Below are 14,130 nucleotides of genomic sequence, written 5' to 3'. Positions count from 1 at the left end.
TAAAACTTTTTTTTCTTTCAGAATGCACTTTACATGGGGCACTCACGTGTTTGTTGTTGTGCACACAGCACAAATACAATATTTTACTATTTAAACTAACTGCAGACCTCCGCAAATTCGCCCTTTAAAATTAACAGCTCGGGCGCACAGTCAACAATGGTGCCTGCAGCCCCCCACTCGCCCTTAGGCGCCGCACTTCAGGTTTCAGCGCGGCGCTCGCTTTCACATTACCGCGGACGCACAGTCAACAATGGTGCCTGCAGCCCCCTCCCGCCCATGGGCGCTGCGCTTTAGGGTTCAGCGCGGCACTTGCTTTCACATTACCGCGGGCATACAGTCAACAATGGTGCCTGCAGCCCCTCCCGCCTCTGGGCGCTGCACTTTAGGGTTCAGCGCGGCTCTCACTTTCACATTACCGCGGGCGCACAGTCAACAATGGTGCCTGCAGCCCCTTTCACATTACCGGGGGCGCACAGTCAACAATGGTGCCTGCAGCCCCCTCCCGCCCATGGGCGCCGCACTTAAGGGTTCAGCGCGGCGCTCGCTTTCACATTACCGCGGGCGCACAGTCAACAATGGTGCCTGCAGCCCCCTCCCGCCCCTGGGCGCTGCACTTAAGGTTAAGGGTTCAGCGCTTGCTTTCACATTACCGCGGGCACACAGTCAACAATGCCCCTCTCCGGCACCGCGCTGTAAACATTTTAACTATTAGCTGTTCCACAAACACCATGCGTTATACAAACACCACGCTTTCTTTAACTTTTTCGTGTTGTATTACTTGTTTAAGTAGTAGTGAGACTTTACATTCGCTCACTTTCACACTCCTAATAAATGCTATTTGTGAGAAAGTGCCATCTTTCTTGCATGATATGCCCCCACTTTTTGCTGAATTGCTGAATGTACTTTGACTGTGCCCTGGACTCCTGCCAATCAGGTGCCCAGGGCCTATGTTCCTTCCTTAAAACGCTAATTGGAAAACCCTGGCCACATGTCAGCCCCTGATGAATGGATCCCTAGGTACCCAGGGCCTTGTGACCAGGGAAGGCCTCTGAGGGCTGCAGCACTTATTGTGCCACCCTTAGAGGCCCTGTACCCTAACACAAACACACTGCCCTTGTAGACTGAGTGTCTGGGTACAAGACAAAACAGAGTCGACATGGCACACATCCCTGTGTGCCATGCCCACAACCTACACTGGCCTGGCATACATCAGCTACCTCTCTAGCTGGGTGCCTGATGCCAGTGGTGTGTGCACAGGAGCATGAGCCCTGTGCCCCTACAGTACCCATGTCCATTCCTGGGCACTGTAAGTGCAGTGCTGCCATTTAAGAGTATATGGTGCTGAGAGCTCGTCAAACACGAACTCCACAGCACCATAATGGCAACACTGAAGACTGAGAAGTTTTGTATCAAACGTCTCAGCACATTAAACCCGCACTGACGCCAGTGTGGGATTTAATGTACAAAGCACTACAGAGGGCATCTTAGAGATGCCCCCTGAAACCTAACCTACAATCCACGTCTTGTATGAGAGGCTGCCTAGGCTGCCACACAGCAGACATGTTGCTGGACCCCTGGGTGGAGAGCCCCCGCTCTCCTGGGCCTGCAACAATGCACATCCTGGGCAAGGTGCTAGGTCTCCTCCCCCAGGATGGGCAGGGGGAAGCTTCAAAGGCTTTGTGAGCTTCTCCAGGCCAGCAACTGGACCCCACTGGTTCTGACCCCCCCTCTGGCGGGAAGACTGTCCGGAAACCCCAAGTAAGGACCGGGGATGTGCCAGCCTCTGCCAACCCCACCCCTAAGGTGGGGGGGGCGAGGTGAAGCACATCTCCGGGCTCTCGCCATCTTGAATATGGGAAGCCCTGCCCAATCAGGACTAGGCTACTGCCCCCCTCCCACAGGAGAGTGTCAGGATAGGGGGTGTACCCACCCCCTGCCCTTTACCTACCTGTAACGACCCTAAATCTAGTATTTAGGGCACCCTTAACCTTCCTTCCTCAGATTCCAGATTCCGAAAAAGCAAAGAAGAAAGAAGACCTGCCGTGCAGCTGCTAAGAAGAGGAAGACACCAACTGCTTTGACCCCAGCCCTACCGGCCTGTCGACCCTCGAACCTGCTCCTGCTAAATCCCAGCACCTCCTGTGGCCAGCAACCTCACAAACCCCGGAGGACCTGGCTACCTTGTGACTCTGAGCATCTGGGACTTCCATGAGCAGTGGTTCTGCTTGAAGCAAGTTTCTAACCCCTGGCATCAGCCCGGAACCGCGAACCCTGCACCCGCCAAGTCTGGCCTGTGCCGGAGTGAACAAAGACCCCGAGGACGTTTCCCCCCCCCCCCCCCCCCCCCCCCCCCCTGGCGGCTGTGACCCCGAATCCGGCACCCAAGGACCCACCGCGACGCTCCTGGCGCAGCCTCAGAACCAGGAACCCCCCCCCCCCCCAACCGCGATCAACAGAGGGTAAGATTTCCCGACATCAAAAGGCACCCCGGCGCCCTACGGCCCCCTGTGCCCGACACCTGGGTACCTACCTTTCCTCCAACTTACCTCTCGAAGTGGTGGTGGCACCTGAAGAATCTTCGTCCCCGAGCTTGCAGCCTTTGTTCGTCCTTGAGCTTTCCCATTGAAATCCATTGAGCGCCCGAAGGTTCATAAGCACCCTGCACCCAGCCGCCCGAGTGGCCCTGGCAGTGCAACTTCTACTCCTACCTACTTCCCCATTTGCCCTGAGCAAGTGACCAGGAGCCCAGCTCCCACAGCCACGTGGCCTGCTAGTCAGCAGCCACCAACCAAGGCCCCCCTGCCTCCCATAGGATAACATTGGGCCTAACTCACTGTGCACCCGGCCGCCCCAGTGCTGCTGAGGGTGTAACAACTGTACCAACCTGACCCCTGAGTCTGTGCCCAGAACCTTAACTCTGCCAGTCGAGTACTTACCCAAAAGCCGATAACTTCATTTTCTTCCATAGGGTAACATTGACTGGTTTCTTCTGAACTTTCTTCTAAGTGTGGAGTTTCTAAAACTTAAAATATTCACCTAAAATCAACCGAGTAACGAAAACGGAAATACTCACCTGCTATTAGGAGAGATCCCAGTGCTGGATCTTGGTGCCCAGCACTGACCCTGAAAAGTACTCACAACCGTACTTACCACTAACCCAATTTTCTTCCATAGGAAATCATTGACTGTTTTTCTGTGAAATTTCTTCTGTGTTGATTTTTGCAAACTACAAATATTTTTAAAAAATCGTACCAACTGTGAAAACGTAATTACTTACCTGTTTTAGATAGAGGTCCCAGTACTGAGCCTAGGAGCCCAGCCCTGGATTACAAAAGTAACGAGATCATACTTTACCCGTAACTTGAATTTTCTCCCATAGGGAGCCATTGACTGTTTTTCTATGATATTTCTTCTAAGTGTCGATTTTGCAAACTTATAAATATTCCTTCAAAATCGCCTGTATAAATTAAACGCAGTTTCTCAACTGCTTACAGGTGGTACACTATTGCTGGATCCAGGATCCAACACTGACCTAGAAAAAGTAACCATAACCCCACTTACCTGCTAAGTGGATTTCCTTCCATTGGATAACATTGGTAATTTGATCAGAAAAAGTTTCTAAGTGTCAACTTTTAAAATAGCAAAATATTGCTTAAAAATCACAACTGTAACTAAACAGAATTTACTCAATTGTTTCCAAGAACTGTCCCAGGACTGAATCTAGGATCCAGTCCTGGAGTTAGAAAAGTAATCCTGAAAGTAATTAGTTGCATATAACTTAAAGTTCCCATTGAGCTCAAAGTATTATTGTGTTTGAAATTGTGTGGCCTATTGCAACAAACTGTAACTATTACCTACAAAAGTCAATTGCATATTGCAAAAGTATTTAACTAAAGCATCTTATTCTGAGAAAGTATATTTTGATACCTATTGTTGGTTCTAAAATAAAACAACCATATATTTTTTATATAAACCATTGGCCTAGAGTTCAGTTATTGAGTGTGTGAGACCGTTTGCTGACTGAGTGTGTACAACAAATGCTTTACACTGTCCTCTGATACTGCCTTACTGCTCGACCAAGCTACCACTTTAGAGTAAGGTTATATTTAACTTTAACCTCTGCTAAACCTCTGGTGACTGTGAACTTTATACACACTGTACCTATTTGAGAACAGAATATACAGAGCCACTTTCTCACACTATTCTGAATGTGGTTTTGTTTTTATTGTCGTGGTTTGCATCTGTGGGAGTTCATGTGTACCATAATCAGATGAAGGTTGAAAAATGTCCATAGGTAATTTGGAAAAGAACTGTGTATCAGGAATGCGCGGATGCATGTTAGTTCATTCTAATCTTGTGGTATTTTCCCTGGTGAACGCTCACATTGTTAATGAAAATGATGCGACTTGTAAACTGCAAGCAAATGACTCTTCCACTTTGAGTAGTACTGAGGTTTAATAGCAGTAATGTCATTGCATACAAATGTTTTCGAGTATGACAGAATAACACAACAAACTAAACTCACCAGCTCAAAGTGCTAGAAAGACGAAGCGATAACCATCAATCCAATTGGTCTACCAGGGTAGGGCTTAGGTCAGATCACACAGTTTTGTCATCATTTGCTTTCTCAACAGACAGCAGTTTGACATTTAAGCTGAAACGGAGGCTGGATGTTTAATAAATATACCATATAGTTAAAAAAAAAAAAAAAAAACAATCCCTTCTGAGTGAGCAAGCAAGGCTGAACAGTTTAAGCGTGAAAACCTTGGCCTCAGTTTGAGAGCTGGGATTGGAGCTTGCTTTTAAGCTTCCAAAGGTCAGACCCTTCAAGGACAGATACCATTGTCACAGGCTTCCACTGAATCTAGTACTACGCAGTACCAGGGGCAAGGCTTGTATAGAAATCCACAATATTTCATTGCGCCTGGGCCTGAGATGAAAAGAAAACGTGTTTATAGTGATAACACATACAGTCCATGTATATAAATATAGGCAATAAACCTATTTAATCATAAAACCTAAGCAGAAAAGGCTTGATCCATGCATTGAGATAGACCTTTTCCATGAAAAAAAAGCCCTCTGCTACACCATTTTCATACCGTGTATTCGCCATTATTCACAAAGGACACTCCTTATGTTTGAAGCTTGAGAGCCAGCTGAATTGGTGTGCATTCTAGAGGGATTCCTTGGTGGAGATTTAATGTTGGTGTCCGTTTCACAAACCATTTCTTCCTGTGATTCAGATGTCAGTTTACTCTGTTTGCGTGTCTCTTGACTAACCTCATTCCATACACAAGGAGTGTTCTCTGAGTGTTGTGCGAAGTTCCTTTTAAGCGGAAATATCACTTCACCTCCGAATGAGCTAGGATAGTTGCACAGTGGCATGTGTTATCTTAACTAATTGATCTCATTCACAGGCAAGCATAACCTGGTTGGTACATGGCATAGGACTTCTGCACATCTAGGTCCAATGGTAATACAAAACTTTATTTCCCGATGTGGCTTGGCCTCTTTTCAGGATTTTAAAGCGATTCGTTTATTGATATTTCCTATAGCACCAATCCTACCAAAGATCTACGTTCTATTGGTATGTTTATAAATTAATTAGTTGCTTACTGTCCCTTAACTTTTAAGTCAATAATTTTGAGTTTTGATGATTTATACGCTGGCTGTTTTCCCTTTGATTGCCCATCAGTTTTTTTTTCAAGTGGCCGAGTTAGTACTTGATCGCATTTTGCAGAAAAACGCTGGTTGTTTATTGTAACATCCATGAAAAGCATTTCTTTTACATCAAAACAGGACCTGACATGAGAAATGGGAGAGTGTTGAAGAATATTTCTAGTAATATTAGTGACCTGCTGCTGTTACAATATTGAAAACACACTATCCCTGAATCCACAACATGCCACATGATTCCACTCCGCACAATTATGCTCCACACCATGCCACATAATTCTACACAATGGCACACAATTCAGCCCCACACAATTTACCACATAGCATAATTACACTCCACATAATACCACTCAACACCACATAATTGCAATCTACTCCATACCACATAAATACTAACCACAGCAATCCAGTCATTGCCACGTAGCAACTCCACATAGTCTACACCATGCCACATAATACCACTCAACACAATTTTCACTCAACGCCACACAATTCATTTCTACACATTTCAATTCCACACCACATAATTCAACTCAACACATTTGCACAACACACCACATACATCCACAACATTCCATGTCATGCCACAAAATTCAACAGCACACCACATAAGTAAACTCCACTGCATGCCACTCTTGAACACACAATGCCATTCCAAATAATTACATTCCATAACACACAATCCTACTCCACATAATTCCAGTACACTTAAAACCACATAATTACTATCCACATAATTCCACTGCACACTTTGCCATGTTATTCCACTACACAAATCCACTCCACACCACACAATTCCACTATACTCAATTCCATAACTAACAATTCCACTCCAACCCACATATTAACACACCACACCACATACATTCACTCAAAAAATAAAAAGTATAGGTAAAAAACAGTCATTTAAAACGTCAATAGCTCTAACTCACAAATGCGAGACCTATTGTTGACTTGCCAATTTTATATGTAACAAAGAGCACCTAAATAGAAATCTTATCCTTTAGGCCCTTCTTGAGAGATTGCAGAAAGCGAAGAGAAGGTTTTTCTTGGTGATGGACTTCCTATTGTGCCACCTCACAGGCCATAGAATCCGTCTATTGCTCTTCTACCACTCCCTTTGAGACTGGTTCAAGAGAGTTCCGGAGTCTCTGTCCTGACTCCAAAGAGGGTTCATGATTGTGATTCATTTTATTTGTTTTGACTTTGATGTACCTTGTGTATGCTGAGCTCGCTACCTTGAGGAGGTGTATTAATTCACCCAGAATCAATCTGTGGTGACGGTCAGTTTCTGCTAATGATCAAAGATCCTGTCTTCAGTTTAATTTGCTGCTTCCCCCAAAACAAGCAATTGTTGAGATCTTAGTAGTCATGGTAACGTGGTGCAATTAATCTTCATAAGGAAAAGAAGTCTTTGCACACCAAAGCCACTGAGAAGGTAGCAGTTTCTCAAATATTGTCTCAGAACACAAAAGAATCATTTGATTTCAGCAGATGTTACTAAAAACTCCTTGTTAAGCAGTCAAAATCAACAGAAATGGTTTATAGCTGCAAAATCAATGCCCTCTACAAATGAAAGACAACGCTAGTTCCCAATCCAAAAGCAGGATCTCCGCATCAGTATGCCCTTTCAAGAAGGCTCAGACTCGTAGAATTCTCCAATTAAAAACTGGGCTTGCTGAAGAATGTTGTTGCCTTGGTTACATCTACATATCTGCAGATAGTAGGATCTAGCGCACCACACACTCCCTTTCAGGCCCTGGCATTCAGTGTGGGAAACAGATTAATTTCTAGGCATCCCTTGAAGATATACTGTTGCATCTTCCAGGGAGTTTCCTCTCCGGCATAGTGTTAAGACAAGTAATAGTAAATGGTGAGTGAAGGCAATTGTCATGGGTCAACCAACACAGCAGGTCCTCGCCCCCTAGGCCCACCTAGCCCCAAAGCCTCGGTGTGTGGGACGAGACCGTGACTCACATGTGAATGGACTGTATACCAAGGCTGGCAGCTCGGCCTTCATCATTGTATTCAAAGTTTCTCATTGCGAGATTGGAGAAATTACAGGGAAAGTGCCCATGGTGTCCAAACATCAAAGATGCCCTCCATTTTGCCAGACACTCTGGTAGTCCTCCGAGTTTGAACTTGGTTTCTTCATGGACATGCTCGGGCTCCAGTTCTACATTTTGTCAGCTGTGTCAGGCTAGTATATCAAACTTGTTGAAAGTAAATGTTTCACAGCCTAACAGTTGAGAATTATCTTGGGTAAAAATGTATATTTTTCGATGCATGCTAGTTTCTAATCTTCTGATATCAACTACCTTCCTCCTAGAGTGCTTTGTCATAGATTTCTGCATCCTTGCAGGGTCTTTGAGGATGAAGTTAATATTTCTCGTATGATATCACATAAATAATAAATGCAGTCACATTCTTTCTGATGGTACGTAATGAGTTTCTTCTGGACCATAAAAATATAATTTACTCTTCCCTGCCCCAACTCTTTTTTTGCCAGCCCTACAAAAAATACCATACTTTTGCCTTCTAAACTCAGAAGGATCCTCTTGATATTTAAACAGAGATTTTCCAGTGCAGCATTTTTACTACATAGTTACAGCATGATCAGTATATTATCTGAACTCAAATAAGTGGACTGTGACCGTAAGGGTTTAGCGAAACAGGTAATCTACTGACAGATTCTTCTCCAAGAGTGCTCAACAGTGAACAGAAGCAGAACTGTTTTAAAAATGTTTATTTTTTTTCAGCGTTTCTCTTCTGGTGCTACTAAGGGGAAGACAATTTTTTTTCATTCTGGGAAGTTAGATTTTCTATATATACTGGCAATCTGAGAATTAAAAATATTTTTTAACGTAAATTTCTCTCTCTGATGACGTCTACAAATTGGCTTTTGTATGATGTCTCTGCTGGGCCCTTTCAGAGTGCTGGTGTCATAAGGCGAGCTACTTTTGTCCTCTTGCCTAGATGAACATTGAGAAGACCTCACTTGAACACAAAGGCCAAAAGACCTTGGTGAGCACCCTTAGTTTTTTAGGTCTCGCCTACGCAGCGCGCATGCTCTGCATAGGAGGGCCTTTAGCCGTCGCTCTGCTCATTTTGAAACACACACTCGTGCTTGTGGCGGCATCCACCTTGCGGTAGCGAGCAGCAGCGCACCACAAGCATGAGTGCAGTGCTTGAAAATGAGCAGACTGCTCTCCTAAGTGCACACGCCACCCGCGGGCTCACCTCCTGCTCCCCCTGTCTCTAACACGCGGACCACTCGCGGGCTGTGTTTTTTCAGCAAGCGCTTCAGGCTATCTATAAAATCTTTTTTCCTTTACTTTAGTTAACCTCCCTCTGATCACCATTCTCCCACTCACCCACATTCTCCCTGTCACCCTCACCCTCTCCCATGAGGCCTCACCTCCAGTTTAGCACCTGAATGGACTATTAAAGAAAACGTTTTTATTTCTGAAAATTGCATCATTGCATACATGCCACCAGATGCGCCCTTTCCTTAAACTAATTTTGTGCCTCTCGTGAACCTCCTTTTCTTCCCGTTCCCCATCCATTTGCCCCCCCTACCTGCCCCCATTTGTGATCCCAGTGGGTGGCCCTTTCATGCTCAGAGGTCATCCAGCCTGTTTACACACATTTGCTTCTTCTATCTTGTTTACATTTATTTATAGTGGTTCTTGCAATGCATTTGCCAAAGCTATATAAATGGCTGAACGCTCTCTGCATGCCATGATGTTGCTGAAGTAGAAACAAACCCGCTGTTGAAGAAGATTGCGTTGTTTTACTCAGGTGTGCCCATTAGTGAGTTTACAATAATATTTTTCGTCACAAGGAGCGTTTGAATAGTGCTGCGCAGCCTATCATGTTCTGATCCGGTAGTTTGGAAGCCTCATACGCCTGGTGCACTTTGATCCTATGTTGTGTGGCGTCAGGAAGTGTAAGGTGTGTGATTTATACCAGTGCGCGCCCTTAAAGGCCAACGTATATTAGGATGGGCATTGCTTTGGAATCCTCGAAGCTCCGAGTCCCAGCTCTGGTTTGCATTTAAAGTTGCATTTATCAAACGGTGCTGTCTGCACCTGGAAAGGTTCAGAACAGATGTGATCCAGGGGACTGCATCGCTTTCAGCCAGATGCAGAATGGACAAACACACATGAAAATGGACTGCAGGTCAAGAAATTCTTCAAGCGCTAAATATGGTTATCATTAGGCCTGGGCGTAGTTCGCGAAGTAGCACTTCGCGAAGCTACGCAAAGTGAAGTTCACACTACGCGAGCTACGCGTAGCACTTCGCGAACTGCGTAGTACCTTGTTCGCAGTGTGCCAGATGTCGTTTTCAATGATTGCACAGTGCGGACAAGCAACCGGCACTGTGCAATCATTGAAAATGGCATCTTGCACAGTGCGAGCTGTAGTTTTCTGCTGCTCGAGTAGATTTTTACTCGAGCTTCAGCTTTCTCAACGCGAACTGGTAGTTTCTCATCGCGAGCGGTCGCGAGCATACGCGACCACTCGCAATGAGAAACCTGACCTCCTCGCGTTGGGAATCTCGCCGGGAGGTTTATTTTCCATGCTCGCGATCGCCAACTTGAAGTTGCTGATCGCGAACAAGGAAAAAGTCTCGCCGGGATGTCATTTTGCTTGCTCGCGGTCGCCAACTTGACGTTGAGGACCGCGAGCAAGCAAAAAATGACCGCAGCACTACGCAACACTACGCTACGCGTGTTCGCACTGTGCTACGTGCAGTTCGCGTAGTGCGAAGTAGCGCGAACTTCGCAAACTACGCGAGCGTAGCGTAGTGCTTCGCCCAGGCTTAGTTATCATGAGAATGAGAAAATGATCAAAATATTTACGTTACTAAACTGACAGCATAATTAATGATTCATTTCAAATGTACACAAACACACGTCTAGGTAAAAGCTGCAGACAAAGCTCAGGTTTTCCTCCCTCAGTTTTCAACTAGTGAAACGAGCATTTGCAATGCAATAGGTCTCGCATGTATGCAAGTTTAAGCTATTGGCATTCTAAATGACAACGCCTTTTATTTAGGTTTTAAAAACGAAAAATAAAAATGAAAGGCATTGCCATTTACAATGTCAATAGCTCTAACTCGTGTAAATGCGAGACCTATTGTATTGCAAATGCTTGTCTCTAATGCTTTTCATGTCCGTATTTGGAAAAACTGTGCTATGGTGAAACCCAATTACAATAAAGAGGGTTATGGGATGGGGTGAGCATTTAGTTTATTGATAAGGAAATACATTTTTTTTTGTTTGTTTTTATTGTTCCACAGACCTATGAGGACCAGCACAGCAGTGCGGGTGAAGAGGAAGAGGAGGAGGAGGAAGAAAGCGAGGATGGCGAGGAAGATGACGACATCACCAGTGCTGAGTCGGAAAGCAGTGAGGAGGAAGAAGGAGAGCGTGAAGAAGATCATCAAAATGTCAGCCGACAACAGCAGCTGGAGTGGGATGATTCCACACTCACTTATTGAGTACCCGCTGGCCTCTCTCCAACAGTCTCCTCCTGCAGATGATTCCACAATAACCCTCTTTATTCCTTCCAAGTCGCCAAGGTGTAAAGAAACTAAGCCAGTAGATCTGACAGACACGTTTAAAAAAAAAAAAAAAAAAATTAAGAAAAATATTGTGCTGTTTGGCTCGTCCCCAAGTGTCTGTCTGTAGAATAGATATGCCCTTCTTTTCCTCCTTAATCAGACTTTTTAACACTATGTATAGACCCACCTTGCACTTTTAGCCCTATCATCTCAACTGAATGACTCTACAGATTGGTAGACATTGCACATAGGTTTCAGGACTCTATCCTTCACCCGTGGGACTGCTTTGGCGTCATTCATCATTTTGTAAAGGACACACCGGTTTCACAGCTGGCAAAGGGTTTTACGCTGCAGTCAAGTGCAGCCTGTGGACTATACGTATATATACAAAATATATATATATATCTGTCTATCTCACTTTCTTCAAGTTAGTGCATGTGAAAAGTGGCAAAACAAACTTGAGGTGAATAATTGTAGATTAACTTTTTAATATTTTGTAAATATGTTGAGCTATGTGTCATTTGTGGTAGTGAAAGGAGGGATTGGTTTTTAAGTGTATGATTTGATTTTAGGTGCGAAAAGGTGATGGAGCAGGCGAGACTGGAGATTTCTTGTTCAAGTCTGTGCAGGGGCACTTTATTTGACTGGTATCCGGTATGCTTAGCAGACACTTGTCTGTGCGGTTAGTTGCCCCTTCCTTTCCCTACATTAAGGGGTGAGGAAAGTCCATTTGAAGTGGTAGCCCAATTATGGATCCTACCTCATTCCACTGTAATGCATTTACAATGAAGTGAGCATGGACTGCCCTGGTCTCCCATTCCTTGCTTGGGCATAGTTTTTCAGTCTCCATCTGTGAATGTGTTTTATGACGTGGAAGTGAAGGTGCCCAATGCCGCTCTCAGACAAATGTTCTGTTTGTGGTCCTTGCACAGTGCCGTACACTTCACCTAGGCTTGGTGATGTTCACTGCCAGTCTGTAGAGGCTAGGTGTTGCAACTGCAGCCAGGCGAAGGTCCTCATTGGGTGCCACTTGGACTTTTTTTTTTTTTCTTTGTTAAACTTGCAGCAGATTTCAGAGCCTGCTGTACTTCCCTGACATGCTCAGGTGTTAGCTTGGGCCGCTGGTTTATGCATCTCTTCAGTGAGCAAACTCTTGCTCACAGCCCCTCTGCTTGTGGTGCTGATAGGTTAACACTCCAGTTAGTGAACTTTGCATCATGTATATTGGCCCATATTCCAGGCGCATTAATTCATTCCAGCGAGTGGCTTTTCTCCCCTTACATCATCCTGAGCTGCTGGTGTACTGACTGGCTCCAGTCTATGATATCTAGCTTCCTTTGCATCAGCCTGAGTTGCTGGTGTTTTATGCGATTTGTTTACATTTTCAGTAATATTTGTTTTTCCTGCTGGTGAAATTGTAAATTGTACAAACAGTCTTGTAAATCGAGTCAATAATGTTGTGTTCCAAGAATGCTCTGCTTTTGCCGCTTTCTGATTTAACAGTAGATAAATGCTTTTATTTGTGGGTGCTCGTTCTGATGGGAACCCTTGAAGGTACGAAAAGTGATTGATTACTCAACATCTGTGAGTGCTATATTTTGGTAGGGCAGATTACATTTGGTAGTTCAGAGCGACACTCTCTGGCTGCCTCAGATGCCACAGTTCTCGGTTATAGGTGGATGTACATGGTGTTTAAACGAGATTTTTAATTGAAGGCATGCACCCCTTTTGGTGGTCAAGTAGTAAGAACACTCATACCAATTATGGTCCAGGTACATGGAGCCATGGCTTGGGAAACCCCACCTTGTTTTAAGAATCTGTGGCACACTTTATATGGACAGCAGTACAGTCAGACTGATGTGTGAAGATGGAACACTGCCAAAGAAGTTAGCATGGGAGTCTTTTGGGGTATTAGATGTAACTAATATAAGTGAATTTGGATGAAATAGTTTAGAAACCATAGGCGCAGTGGCCAGGTTTCTTCCTGATTACTTTGCATCATGCCCTGTCAGGGTAGCTCTCTAGCAGCGGACTTCCTTGCTTCCCATGGACACTGAGGTATTTTTCAATAGTGTGGTGTAACACCAGCAGTGTACTTCATTTAACTTAGAGATCTTGCTAGCTTCGGAAAAAAGGATGAAACCAGCTCACAGTGTCAGTGAACTGACAGCTTTTTTAATGTAAAATTTTAGATTTCTAAAACAGAATGGTTTTATGATTTTAGCAACTTTTATGTGATACCATGACTGCTAGTTTTAAGTAACCTGACAAGGGTTAACTACTGTCTGACAGCTGTCTTGTGTCCATGTTGATGTGTAGAGGGATTCTCCTTCCATTTACTCACTGTAGCTGCTTTAATTAGACTGCAAATCATCACAAAAGAAACTGCTTTTGCTGAAGATGGAGTGTAAACTTCTTGATGCTATTTGTAGCCTCTGTATGGTTAACTTTCCAGATTTGTATATTGGTGATAGGTCAGTTTCAACAGTCTATAAGCTACAATAAATCTCTGGATCTGAATGTTGTTCACTTCTTTGACATTTTGGTTTACGCATACCATTCAATAGCATAGACCAAAGTGGTGGTTGAATTAATAAATGTAATATATTTGTAATACTATTGAATGTTTTAGAAAAGCAGTGTGGCTTTAACTACATAGTAAATGGATATAAAAATGTTCACCATCAATGGACCTTAATTGGTAATCCTAACAATCGACTAGTCTTGCCAGTGTCTGGTATTTTGAAATTTTTTCAGCAGGTTAAAAAAAATGAATCTGCTGCTTACATCTTTTTAAAGTTTCCTCATCTTATTACTACCCTCAATGCACTACATGGATGTAGAACCCAGCGAGATCTCCCACCAGGTGGTGCGATGCAGCTTGA

At 44.3% G+C, this 14,130-nt stretch overlaps 1 protein-coding gene across 4 annotated transcripts in view; it reads left to right on the top strand.

Annotated features, from left to right (window-relative positions):
• CLSTN1 (calsyntenin 1) overlaps positions 1–13,765 on the top strand; it is a 442,723-nt gene extending 428,958 nt beyond the window's left edge. For all 4 annotated transcript variants that reach the window (XM_085609788.1, XM_085609783.1, XM_085609779.1 and 1 more), the window contains one exon: positions 10,982–13,765. In XM_085609788.1, coding sequence (XP_085465914.1) covers positions 10,982–11,182 — 201 coding nt within the window. In that variant the 3' untranslated portion in view covers positions 11,183–13,765. The remainder of the gene's footprint in view (positions 1–10,981) is intronic.
• The last annotated feature ends 365 nt before the right edge of the window (positions 13,766–14,130 follow it).

This window comes from Triturus cristatus, chromosome 1_2 (assembly GCF_964204655.1).
Source record: "Triturus cristatus chromosome 1_2, aTriCri1.1, whole genome shotgun sequence".
In the NCBI taxonomy this organism is placed as follows: Eukaryota; Metazoa; Chordata; class Amphibia; order Caudata; family Salamandridae; genus Triturus; species Triturus cristatus.
Note: the sequence above shows the minus strand (reverse complement) of the source record. Positions and strands in the feature narration are given on the sequence as shown.